This window comes from Heptranchias perlo, unplaced genomic scaffold (genome assembly GCF_035084215.1).
Source record: "Heptranchias perlo isolate sHepPer1 unplaced genomic scaffold, sHepPer1.hap1 HAP1_SCAFFOLD_423, whole genome shotgun sequence".
Lineage (NCBI taxonomy): Eukaryota > Metazoa > Chordata > Chondrichthyes > Hexanchiformes > Hexanchidae > Heptranchias > Heptranchias perlo.
In genome coordinates this window covers 2596-17551 of record NW_027139435.1, presented here as the reverse complement: position 1 = coordinate 17551, position 14956 = coordinate 2596, and the positions used below count along the sequence as shown (strand labels likewise).

The window sequence follows — 14956 nt, the reverse complement described above, 5'->3', positions numbered from 1 at the left end:
CACAGTGTGTGTTGGTAATGGGACTATGAATCTGGATTATACACAGTGTGTGTTGGTAATGGGACTATGAATCTGGATTATACACAGTGTGTGTTGGTAATGGGACTATGAATCTGGATTATACACAGTGTGTTGGTAATGAGACTATGAATGTGGATTATACACAGTGTGTGTTGGTAATGAGACTATGAATCTGGATTATATATAGTGTATGTTGGTAATGGGACTATGAATCTGGATTATACACAGTGTGTGTTGGTAATGAGACTATGAATCTGGATTGTACACAGTGTGTGTTGGTAATGAGACTATGAATCTGGATTGTACACGGTGTGTGTTGGTAATGGGACCATGAATCTGGATTATACACAGTGTTTTTTGGTAATGGGACTATGAATCTAGATTTTCCACAGTGTTTTTTGGTAATGGGACTATGAATCTGGATTATACACAGTGTTTTTTGGTAATGGGACTATGAATCTGGATTATACACAGTGTGTGTTGGTAATGGGACTATGAATCTGGATTATATACAGTGTATGTTGGTAATGGGACTATAAATCTGGATTATATACAGTGTGTGTTGGTAATGGGACTATGAATCTGGATTTCCACAGTGTGTGTTGGTAATGAGACTATGAATCTGGATTATACACAGTGTTTTTTGGTAATGAGACTATGAATCTGGATTATACACAGTGTGTGTTGGTAATGGGAATATGAATCTGGATTATATACAGTGTGTGTTGGTAATGGGACTATGAATCTCGATTATACACAGTGTTTTTTGGTAATGGGACTATGCATCTGGATTATACACAGTGTGTGTTGGTAATGGGACTATGAATCTGGATTATATACAGTGTATGTTGGTAATGGGACTATAAATCTGGATTATATACAGTGTGTGTTGGTAATGGGACTATGAATCTGGATTTCCACAGTGTGTGTTGGTAATGAGACTATGAATCTGGATTATACACAGTGTTTTTTGGTAATGAGACTATGAATCTGGATTATACACAGTGTGTGTTGGTAATGAGACTATGAATCTGGATTATACACAGTGTGTGTTGGTAATGTGACTATGAATCTGGATTATACACAGTGTGTGTTGGTAATGAGACTATGAATCTGGATTATACACAGTGTGTGTTGGTCATGGGACTATGAATCTGGATTATATACAGTGTGTGTTGGTAAAGAGACCATGAATCTGGATTATACACAGTGTGTGTTGGTAATGGGACTATGAATCTGGATTATACACAGTGTGTGTTGGTAAAGAGACCATGAATCTGGATTATACACAGTGTGTGTTGGTAAAGAGACCATGAATCTGGATTATACACAGTGTGTGTTGGTAATGGGACTATGAATCTGGATTATACACAATGTGTGTTGGTAAAGAGACCATGAATCTGGATTATACACAGTGTGTGTTGGTAATGGGACTATGAATCTGGATTATATGCAGTGTATGTTGGTAATGGGACTATAAATCTGGATTATATACAGTGTGTGTTGGTAATGGGACTATGAATCTGGATTTCCACAGTGTGTGTTGGTAATGAGACTATGAATCTGGATTATACACAGTGTTTTTTGGCAATGAGACTATGAATCTGGATTATATACAGTGTGTGTTGGTAATGAGACTATGAATCTGGATTATATACAGTGTGTGTTGGTAATGGGACTATGAATCTGGATTATACACAGTGTGTGTTGGTAATGGGACTATGAATCTGGATTATACACAGTGTGTGTTGGTAATGAGACCATGAATCTGGATTATACACAGTGTGTGTTGGTAATGGGACTATGAATCTGGATTATATACAGTGTGTGTTGGTAATGGGACTATGAATCTGGATTATATACAGTGTGTGTTGGTAATGAGACTATGAATCTGGATTATATACAGTGTGTGTTGGTAATGGGAATATGAATCTGGATTATATACAGTGTGTGTTGGTAATGGGACTATGAATCTGGATTATACACAGTGTGTGTTGGTAATGGGACTATGAATCTGGATTATATACAGTGTTTTTTGGTAATGGGACTATGAATCTGGATTATATACAGTGTGTGTTGGTAATGGGACTATGAATCTGGATTATATACAGTGTGTGTTGTTAATGGGACTAGGAATCTGGATTATATACAGTGTGTGTTGGTAATGGGACTATGAATCTGGATTATACACAGTGTGTGTTGGTAATGGGACTATGAATCTGGATTATACACAGTGTGTGTTGGTAATGGGACTATGAATCTGGATTTTTCACAGTGTGTGTTGGTAATGGGACTATGAATCTGGATTATACACAGTGTGTTGGTAATGAGACTATGAATGTGGATTATACACAGTGTGTGTTGGTAATGAGACTATGAATCTGGATTATATATAGTGTATGTTGGTAATGGGACTATGAATCTGGATTATATACAGTGTGTGTTGGTAATGAGACTATGAATCTGGATTATACACAGTGTGTGTTGGTAATGGGACTATGAATCTGGATTATACACAGTGTTTTTTGGTAATGGGACTATGAATCTGAATTATATACAGTGTGTGTTGGTAATGGGACTATGAATCTGGATTATACACAGTGTGTGTTGGTAATGGGACTATGAATCTGGATTATATACAGTGTGTGTTGCTAATGGGACTATGAATCTGGATTATATACAGTGTGTGTTGGTAATGGGACTATGAATCTGGATTATACACAGTGTGTGTTGGTAATGGGACTATGAATCTGGATTATACACAGTGTGTGTTGGTAATGAGACCATGAATCTGGATTATACACAGTGTGTGTTGGTAATGGGACTATGAATCTGGATTATACACAGTGTATGTTGGTAATGGGACTGTGAATCTGGATTATACACAGTGTGTGTTGGTAATGAGACTATGAATCTGGATTATACACAGTGTGTGTTGGTAATGGGACCATGAATCTGGATTATACACAGTGTGTGTTGGTAATGAGACTATGAATCTGGATTATACACAGTGTGTGTTGGTAATGAGACCATGAATCTGGATTGTACACAGTGTGTGTTGGTAATGAGACTATGAATCTGGATTATATACAGTGTGTGTTGGTAGTGGGACCATGAATCTGGATTATACACAGTGTGTGTTGGTAATGAGACTATGAATCTGGATTATATACAGTGTGTGTTGGTAATGGGACCATGAATCTGGATTTTCCACAGTGTTTTTTGGAAATGGGACTATGAATCTCGATTATACACAGTTTGTGTTGGTAATGAGACTATGAATCTGGATTATATACAGTGTGTGTTGGTAATGGGATTATGAATCTGGATTATATACAGTGTGTGTTGGTAATGGGACTATGAATCTGGATTATATACAGTGTGTGTTGGTAATGGGACTATGAATCTGGATTATATACAGTGTGTGTTGGTAATGGGACTATGAATCTGGATTATATACAGTGTGTGTTGGTAATGAGACTATGAATCTGGATTATATACAGTGTTTGTTGTTAATGGGACTATGAATCTGGATTATACACAGTGTGTGTTGGTAATGGGACTATGAATCTGAATTATACACAGTGTGTGTTGGTAATGGGACTATGAATCTGGATTATACACAGTGTGTGTTGGTAATGAGACTATGAATCTGAATTATACACAGTGTTTGTTGTTAATGGGACTATGAATCTGGATTATACACAGTGTGTGTTGGTAATGAGACCATGAATCTGGATTATACACAGTGTGTGTTGGCAATGGGACTATGAATCTGGATTATACACAGTGTGTGTTGGTAATGAGACCATGAATCTGGATTATACACAGTGTGTGTTGGTAATGGAACTATGAATCTGGATTATACACAGTGTGTGTTGGTAATGGGACTATGAATCTGGATTATACACAGTGTGTGTTGGTAATGAGACTATGAATCTGGATTATACACAGTTAGTGTTGGTAATGAGACTATGAATCTGAATTATACACAGTGTGTGTTGGTAATGAGACCATGAATCTGGATTATACACAGTGTGTGTTGGTAATGAGACCATGAATCTGGATTATACACAGTGTGTGTTGGTAATGGGACTATGAATCTGGATTATACACAGTGTGTGTTGGTAATGGGACTATGAATCTGGATTATACACAGTGTGTGTTGGTAATGGGACTATGAATCTGGATTATACACAGTGTGTGTTGGTAATGAGACCATGAATCTGGATTATACACAGTGTGTGTTGGTAATGGGACTATGAATCTGGATTATATAAAGTGTGTGTTGGTAATGGGACTATGAATCTGGATTATATACAGTGTGTGTTGGTAATGAGACTATGAATCTGGATTATATACAGTGTGTGTTGGTAATGGGACTATGAATCTGGATTATATACAGTGTGTGTTGGTAATGGGACTATGAATCTGGATTATACACAGTGTGTGTTGGTAATGGGACTATGAATCTGGATTATATACAGTGTTTTTTGGTAATGGGACTATGAATCTGGATTATATACAGTGTGTGTTGGTAATGGGACTATGAATCTGGATTATATACAGTGTGTGTTGTTAATGGGACTAGGAATCTGGATTATATACAGTGTGTGTTGGTAATGGGACGATGATTCTGGATTATACACAGTGTGTGTTGGTAATGGGACTATGAATCTGGATTATACACAGTGTGTGTTGGTAATGGGACTATGAATCTGGATTATACACAGTGTGTTGGTAATGAGACTATGAATGTGGATTATACACAGTGTGTGTTGGTAATGAGACTATGAATATGGATTATATACAGTGTGTGTTGGTAATGGGAATATGAATCTGGATTATATACAGTGTGTGTTGGTAATGGGACTATGAATCTAGATTATACACAGTGTTTTTTGGTAATGGGACTATGAATCTGGATTATACACAGTGTGTGTTGGTAATGGGACTATGAATCTGGATTATATACAGTGTATGTTGGTAATGGGACTATAAATCTGGATTATATACAGTGTGTGTTGGTAATGGGACCATGAATCTGGATTTCCACAGTGTGTGTTGGTAATGAGACTATGAATATGGATTATATACAGTGTGTGTTGGTAATGGGAATATGAATCTGGATTATATACAGTGTGTGTTGGTAATGGGACTATGAATCTAGATTATACACAGTGTTTTTTGGTAATGGGATTATGAATCTGGATTATATACAGAGTGTGTTGGTAATGGGACGATGAATCTGGATTATATACAGTGTGTGTTGGTAATGGGACTATGAATCTGGATTATATACAGTGTGTGTTGGTAATGGGACTATGAATCTGGATTATATACAGTGTGTGTTGGTAATGAGACTATGAATCTGGATTATATACAGTGTTTGTTGTTAATGGGACTATGAATCTGGATTATACACAGTGTGTGTTGGTAATGGGACTATGAATCTGGATTATACACAGTGTGTGTTGGTAATGGGACTATGAATCTGGATTATACACAGTGTGTGTTGGTAATGAGACTATGAATCTGAATTATACACAGTGTTTGTTGTTAATGGGACTATGAATCTGGATTATACACAGTGTGTGTTGGTAATGAGACCATGAATCTGGATTATACACAGTGTGTGTTGGTAATGGGACTATGAATCTGGATTATACACAGTGTGTGTTGGTAATGAGACCATGAATCTGGATTATACACAGTGTGTGTTGGTAATGGGACTATGAATCTGGATTATACACAGTGTGTGTTGGTAATGGGACTATGAATCTGGATTATACACAGTGTGTGTTGGTAATGAGACTATGAATCTGGATTATACACAGTGTGTGTTGGTAATGAGACTCTGAATCTGAATTATACACAGTGTGTGTTGGTAATGGGACTATGAATCTGGATTATACACAGTGTGTGTTGGTAATGAGACCATGAATCTGGATTATACACAGTGTGTGTTGGTAATGGGACTATGAATCTGGATTATACACAGTGTGTGTTGGTAATGGGACTATGAATCTGGATTTTCCACAGTGTGTGTTGGTAATGGGACTATGAATCTAGATTATATACAGTGTCTGTTGGTAATGGGACTATAAATCTGGATTATATACAGTGTGTGTTGGTAATGGGACTATGAATCTGGATTTCCACAGTGTGTGTTGGTAATGAGACTATGAATCTGGATTATACACAGTGTTTTTTGGTAATGAGACTATGAATCTGGATTATACACAGTGTGTGTTGGTAATGAGACTATGAATCTGGATTATACACAGTGTGTGTTGGTAATGTGACTATAAATCTGGATTATACACAGTGTGTGTTGGTAATGAGACTATGAATCTGGATTATACACAGTGTGTGTTGGTCATGGGACTATGAATCTTGATTATATACAGTGTGTGTTGGTAAAGAGACCATGAATCTGGATTATACACAGTGTGTGTTGGTAATGGGACTATGAATCTGGATTATACACAGTGTGTGTTGGTAAAGAGACCATGAATCTGGATTATACACAGTGTGTGTTGGTAAAGAGACCATGAATCTGGATTATACACAGTGTGTGTTGGTAATGGGACTATGAATCTGGATTATACACAGTGTGTGTTGGTAAAGAGACCATGAATCTGGATTATACACAGTGTGTGTTGGTAATGGGACTATGAATCTGGATTATACACAGTGTGTGTTGGTAATGAGACCATGAATCTGGATTATACACAGTGTGTGTTGGTAATGGGACTATGAATCTGGATTATACACAGTGTTTGTTGTTAATGGGACTATGAATCTGGATTATACACAGTGTGTGTTGGTAATGAGACCATGAATCTGGATTATACACAGTGTGTGTTGGTAATGGGACCATGAATCTGGATTATACACAGTGTGTGTTGGTAATGGGACTATGAATCTGGATTATACACAGTGTGTGTTGGTAATGAGACCATGAATCTGGATTATACACAGTGTGTGTTGGTAATGGGACTATGAATCTGGATTATACACAGTGTTTGTTGTTAATGGGACTATGAATCTGGATTATACACAGTGTGTGTTGGTAATGAGACCATGAATCTGGATTATACACAGTGTGTGTTGGTAATGGGACCATGAATCTGGATTATACACAGTGTGTGTTGGTAATGGGACTATGAATCTGGATTGTACACAGTGTTTGTTGTTAATGGGACTATGAATCTGGATTATAAACAGTGTGTGTTGGTAATGGGACTATGAATCTGGATTATGCACAGTGTTTGTTGTTCATGGGACTATGAATCTGGATTATACACAGTGTGTGTTGGTAATGAGACCATGAATCTGGATTATACACAGTGTGTGTTGGTAATGGGACTATGAATCTGGATTATACACAGTGTGTGTTGGTAATGGGACTATGAATCTGGATTATACACAGTGTGTGTTGGTAATGAGACTATGAATCTGGATTATACACAGTGTGTGTTGGTAATGAGACTATGAATCTGAATTATACACAGTGTGTGTTGGTAATGGGACGATGAATCTGGATTATACACAGTGTGTGTTGGTAATGAGACCATGAATCTGGATTATACACAGTGTGTGTTGGTAATGGGACTATGAATCTGGATTATACACAGTGTGTGTTGGTAATGGGACTATGAATCTGGATTATACACAGTGTGTGTTGGTAATGGGACTATGAATCTAGATTATATACAGTGTCTGTTGGTAATGGGACTATAAATCTGGATTATATACAGTGTGTGTTGGTAATGGGACTATGAATCTGGATTTCCACAGTGTGTGTTGGTAATGAGACTATGAATCTGGATTATACACAGTGTTTTTTGGTAATGAGACTATGAATCTGGATTATACACAGTGTGTGTTGGTAATGAGACTATGAATCTGGATTATACACAGTGTGTGTTGGTAATGTGACTATAAATCTGGATTATACACAGTGTGTGTTGGTAATGAGACTATGAATCTGGATTATACACAGTGTGTGTTGGTCATGGGACTATGAATCTTGATTATATACAGTGTGTGTTGGTAAAGAGACCATGAATCTGGATTATACACAGTGTGTGTTGGTAATGGGACTATGAATCTGGATTATACACAGTGTGTGTTGGTAAAGAGACCATGAATCTGGATTATACACAGTGTGTGTTGGTAAAGAGACCATGAATCTGGATTATACACAGTGTGTGTTGGTAATGGGACTATGAATCTGGATTATACACAGTGTGTGTTGGTAAAGAGACCATGAATCTGGATTATACACAGTGTGTGTTGGTAATGGGACTATGAATCTGGATTATACACAGTGTGTGTTGGTAATGAGACCATGAATCTGGATTATACACAGTGTGTGTTGGTAATGGGACTATGAATCTGGATTATACACAGTGTTTGTTGTTAATGGGACTATGAATCTGGATTATACACAGTGTGTGTTGGTAATGAGACCATGAATCTGGATTATACACAGTGTGTGTTGGTAATGGGACCATGAATCTGGATTATACACAGTGTGTGTTGGTAATGGGACTATGAATCTGGATTATACACAGTGTGTGTTGGTAATGAGACCATGAATCTGGATTATACACAGTGTGTGTTGGTAATGGGACTATGAATCTGGATTATACACAGTGTTTGTTGTTAATGGGACTATGAATCTGGATTATACACAGTGTGTGTTGGTAATGAGACCATGAATCTGGATTATACACAGTGTGTGTTGGTAATGGGACCATGAATCTGGATTATACACAGTGTGTGTTGGTAATGGGACTATGAATCTGGATTGTACACAGTGTTTGTTGTTAATGGGACTATGAATCTGGATTATACACAGTGTGTGTTGGTAATGGGACTATGAATCTGGATTATGCACAGTGTTTGTTGTTCATGGGACTATGAATCTGGATTATACACAGTGTGTGTTGGTAATGGGACTATGAATCTGGATTATACACAGTGTGTGTTGGTAATGGGACTATGAATCTGGATTATACACAGTGTGTGTTGGTAATGAGACGATGAATCTGAATTATACACAGTGTTTGTTGTTAATGGGACTATGAATCTGGATTATACACAGTGTGTGTTGGTAATGAGACCATGAATCTGGATTATACACAGTGTGTGTTGGTAATGGGACTATGAATCTGGATTATACACAGTGTGTGTTGGTAATGAGACCATGAATCTGGATTATACACAGTGTGTGTTGGTAATGGGACTATGAATCTGGATTATACACAGTGTGTGTTGTTAATGAGACCATGAATCTGGATTATACACAGTGTGTGTTGGTAATGGGACTATGAAACTGGATTATACACAGTGTGTGTTGGTAATGAGACCATGAATCTGAATTATACACAGTGTGTGTTGTTAATGGGACTATGAATCTGGATTATACACAGTGTGTGTTGGTAATGAGACCATGAATCTGGATTATACACAGTGTGTGTTGGTAATGAGACCATGAATCTGGATTATACACAGTGTGTGTTGGTAATGCGACTATGAATCTGGATTATACACAGTGTGCGTTGGTAATGGGACTATGAATCTGGATTATACACAGTGTGTGTTGGTAATGAGACCATGAATCTGGATTATACACAGTGTGTGTTGGTAATGGGACTATGAATCTGGATTATACACAGTGTGTGTTGGTAATGAGACCATGAATCTGAATTATACACAGTGTGTGTTGTTAATGGGACTGTGAATCTGGATTGTACACAGTGTGTGTTGGTAATGAGACCATGAATCTGGATTATACACAGTGTGTGTTGGTAATGGGACTATGAATCTGGATTATACACAGTGTGTGTTGGTAATGAGACCATGAATCTGGATTATACACAGTGTGTGTTGGTAATGAGACTATGAATCTGGATTATACACAGTGTGTGTTGGTAATGGGACTATGAATCTGGATTATACACAGTGTTTGTTGTTAATGGGACTATGAATCTGGATTATACACAGTGTGTGTTGGTAATGAGACTATGAATCTGGATTATACACAGTGTTTGTTGTTAATGGGACTAGGAATCTAGATTATACACAGTGTGTGTTGGTAATGAGACTATGAATCTGGATTATACACAGTGTGTGTTGGTAATGGGATTATGAATCTGGATTATACACAGTGTGTGTTGTTAATGGGACTATGAATCTGGATTTTCCACAGTGTGTGTTGGTAATGGGACTATGAATCTGGATTATACACAGTGTGTGTTGGTAATGGGACTATGAATCTGGATTATACACAGTGTGTGTTGGTAATGGGACTATGAATCTGGATTATACACAGTGTGTGTTGGTAAAGAGACCATGAATCTGGATTATACACAGTGTTTGTTGTTAATGAGACTATGAATCTGGATTATACACAGTGTGTGTTGGTAATGAGACCATGAATCTGGATTATACACAGTGTGTGTTGGTGATGAGACTATGAATCTGGATTATACACAGTGTGTGTTGGTAATGAGACTATGAATTTGGATTATACACAGTGTTTGTTGTTATTGGGACTATGCATTTGGATTATACACAGTGTGTGTTGGTAATGGGTCCATGGATCTGGATTATACACAGTGTGTGTTGGTAATGGGACCATGGATCTGGATTATACACAGTGTGTGTTGGTAATGGGACCATGGATCTGGATTATACACAGTGTGTTGGTAATGGGACCATGGATCTGGATTATACACAGTGTGTGTTGGTAATGGGACTATGAATCTGGATTATACACAGTGTGTGTTGGTGATGAGACTATGAATCTGGATTATACACAGTGTGTGTTGGTAATGAGACTATGAATTTGGATTATACACAGTGTTTGTTGTTATTGGGACTATGCATTTGGATTATACACAGTGTGTGTTGGTAATGGGACCATGGATCTGGATTATACACAGTGTGTGTTGGTAATGGGACCATGGATCTGGATTATACACAGTGTGTGTTGGTAATGGGACCATGGATCTGGATTATACACAGTGTGTTGGTAATGGGACCATGGATCTGGATTATACACAGTGTGTGTTGGTAATGGGACTATGAATCTGGATTATATACAGTGTGTTTTATCCTTGGAGTAAAGAAGGTTAAGGGGAGATTTAATCGAGGTGTTCAAAATGATGAGGTGTTTTGACAGAGTAAATGAGGAGGAACTGTTTCCAGTGTCAGGAGGGTCGGTGACCAGAGGACACGGATTTCAGGTGATCGCCAAAGGATCCTGAGGTGACCTGAGGAAACAGTTTTTTCTGCAGTGAGTTGTTATGATCTGGAATTCGCTGCCTTCGGGGGCGGGGGATTTGTATGTGGGTCGTGGGGTGAATCTGGATTTTGTGGGACGGTGTGAACGGGTGATCGTGATTTGTACCACCCGTTTTACATCTCTCAGCATTCTGCAGGTAATAAAAATCATAACGACCCAATCTGAAGTATGTTAACCTCGATCACACAGAATACATTCTCATAATACAAACATAATACTGACCTCCGCATTGTAAAGCTTTTATCCCTGTGATATTATACACTATCCTACAGTCACAACGTGACATGATCAAAGCTCCAGGAATGCCTCTCACCAGAGTTGGTGACCTGATTCTTGTCTACCCAGGCTAACCCTGCAGGCCGGGGCTCTGTGTCGTTGGGCCCTGCCTCTCGGCTCAGCGCTGACACACTCTCAAATGCTTCACTCCACATCCTCTGGATAATGTTTGTGTTTGCAGTCCCTCCAGAAAAACCAGTCAACTTAACCTGCGTAACAACCGTAAAGAACACGGTCAGCATGACATGCAGCTGGGATCCAGGCAGAGACTCTCGCATTCCAACAAACTACACACTCCGCAGAATAAAGTGAGTTACCATGGCAACTGCCTCAATGCTCCTGCTTTTTGGAATTATTTTACAGAGCTGTGCATCAACATATGTGATGAGTGCTCAGTCCATTTTGGGGTGTGTGTATTACTGGGGGTTTGTGTATGTATTACTGGGGGTTTGTGTATGTATTACTGGGGTGTGTGTGTATTACTGGGGGTTTGTGTATGTATTACTGGGGTGTATGTATTACTGGGGTGTGTGTACTATTGGGGGGTTTGTGTATGTATTACTGGGGTATGTGTGTATTACTGGGGGGTTTGTGTATGTATTACTGGGGTGTGTGTGTACTATTGGGGGGTTTGTGTATGTATTACTGGGGTGTGTGTGTATTACTGGGGGGTTTGTGTATGTATTACTGGGGTGTGTGTGTATTACTGGGGGGTTTGTGTATGTATTACTGGGGTGTGTGTGTATTACTGGGGGGTTTGTGTATGTATTACTGGGGTGTGTGTATTACTGGGGGTTTGTGTATGTATTACTGGGGTGTGTGTGTATTACTGGGGTGTGTGTGTATTACTGGGGGTTTGTGTATGTATTACTGGGGGGTTTGTGTATGTATTACTGGGGTGTGTGTGTATTACTGGGGTTTGTGTATGTATTACTGGGGTGTGTGTATTACTGGGGTTTGTGTCTGTGTATTACGTGGGGTGTGTGTGTATTACTGAGGTGTGTGTGTGTATTACTGGGGGGGTGTATTACTGGGGGGCGGGTGTGTATTACTGGGGGGCGGGTGTGTATTACCGGGGTGGGGAGGGGTAATGTATTAATGGGGGGGTGGTGTGTGTTTATTACTTGTCGGTGGGGGGTGTGTGTGTTACTGGGTGTGCGTGTGTGTGTGTGTGTTACTGGGGAGTGCATGCGTATATTACTGGGGGAGTGTATTACTGGGGGTATGTGTGTATTACTTGGGTCGTGTGTGTGTGTATTACTGGTGTGTGTGTGTATTACTGGGTGTGTGTGTGTATTACTGGGGGTATGTGTGTATTACTTGGGGTGTGTGTGTGTATTACTTGGGGTGTGTGTGTATTACTTGGGGTGTGTGTGTGTATTACTTGGGTAGTGTGTTGTGTGTATTACTGGGGGGGGGTGTGTATTACTGGTGTGTGTGTGTATTACTGGGGTTTGTGTCTGTGTATTATGTGGGGTGTGTGTGTGTATTACTGGGGTGTGTGTGTATTACTGGGGTGTATGTGTATTACTGGGGTGTGTGTGTATTACTGGGGGTGTCTGTGTATTACTTGGGTAGTGTGTGTGTGTATTACTGGGGGGGGGTGTATTACTGGGGGGGGTGTATTATTGGGGGCATGTGTGTATTACTGGGGGGGTGTATTACTGGGGGTATGTGTGTATTACTTGGGGTGTGTGTGTGTATTACTGGGGGGTGTGTATTACTGGGGGGGGGTGTATTACTGGGGGTGTGTGTGTATTACTGGGGTGTGTGTGTATTACTGGGGGGTGTGTATTACTGGGGGGGGTGTATTACTGGGGGTATGTGTGTATTACTTGGGGTGTGTGTGTGTATTACTGGGGGGTGTGTATTACTGGGGGGGGTGTATTACTGGGGGTGTGTGTGTATTACTGGGGTGTGTGTGTATTACTTTGCGGGGGGTGTATTACTTGGGGGTGTGTATTACTGGGGTGTGTGTGCGCGTATTACTGGGGTGTGTGTGTTACTTGGGGGTGTGTGTGTATTACTGGGGTGTGTATGTGTATTACTTGGGGTGGGGGTGTGTGTGTATTACTTGGGGGGTGTGTGTGTGTATTACTTGGGGGGGGGGTGTATTACTTGGGGTGTGTGTGTATTACTGGTGTGTGTATGTGTATTACTTGGCATGTGTGTGTTTTACTGGTGTGTGTATGTGTATTACTTGGGGGTGTGTGTGTGTATTACTGGCGTGTGTGTGTATTACTTGGGGTGTGTGTGTATTACTGGGGTGTGTGTGCGCGTATTACTGGTGTGTGTGTGTATTACTTGGGAGGTGTGTGTATTACTTGGTGTGTGTGTGTATTACTGGTGTGTGTGTGTATTACTGGTGTGTGTGTGTATTACTGGTGTGTGTGTGTATTACTGGGGTGTGTGTGTGTGTGTATTACTGGGGTGTGTATGTGTATTACTTGAGGGGTGTGTGTGCGTATTACTGGGGTGTGTGTGTGAGTATTTGTGGTGTGTGTGTGTGTGCGTATTACTGGGGTGTGTGTGTATTACTGGGGTGTGTGTGTATTACTGGTGTGTGTGTGCGCGTATTACTGCGTTGTGTGTATTACTTGGGGTGTGTGTGTATTACTGGTGTGTGTATGTGTATTACTTGGGGGGGGGGTGTGTGTGTATTACTGCGTTGTGTGTGTATTACTGGTGTGTGTGTGTGTATTACTGCGTTGTGTGTGTATTACTGGGGTGTGTGTGTGTATTACTGCGTTGTGTGTGTATTACTGGTGTGTGTGTGTATTACTGCGTTGTGTGTGTATTACTGGTGTGTGTGTGTGTATTACTGCGTTGTGTGTGTATTACTGGGGTGTGTGTGTGTATTACTGCGTTGTGTGTGTATTACTGGTGTGTGTGTGTATTACTGCGTTGTGTGTGTATTACTGGTGTGTGTGTGTATTACTGCGTTGTGTGTGTATTACTGGTGTGTGTGTGTGTATTACTGCGTTGTGTGTGTATTACTGGTGTGTGTGTGTGTATTACTCGCTCCCGCCCCGCGACCCGCCCCCTCTCTCTCTCTCTCTCCCGCTAGAATCATAGAATCATAGATTGGTTACAGTACGGAAGGAGACCATTCGGCCCATCGAGTCCGTGCTGGCACTCTGTGAGAGCAATCCAGCGAGTCCCACTCCCCCGCCCTATCCCCATAGCCCTGCAATTTTTTCCTTTCAAGTACTTATCCAGTTCCCTTTTGAAGGCCATGATTGAATCTGCCTCCACCACCCCCTCGGGCAGCGCATTCCAGATCATAAGCACTCGCTGTGGAAAAAGGTTTTTCCTCATGTCACCTTTGATTCTTTTGCC

General features: G+C 40.0%; 1 protein-coding gene across 1 annotated transcript in view; it reads left to right on the top strand.

Moving 5' to 3' along the window:
* Nucleotides 1–11920, top strand: part of LOC137312344 (granulocyte colony-stimulating factor receptor-like) — a 105893-nt gene extending 93973 nt beyond the window's left edge. Inside the window, exon 5 of the mRNA XM_067978916.1 lies at nucleotides 11799–11920. Within this exon, the coding sequence (XP_067835017.1) occupies nucleotides 11799–11825 (27 nt within the window). The 3' untranslated portion in view covers nucleotides 11826–11920. The remainder of the gene's footprint in view (nucleotides 1–11798) is intronic.
* The last annotated feature ends 3036 nt before the right edge of the window (nucleotides 11921–14956 follow it).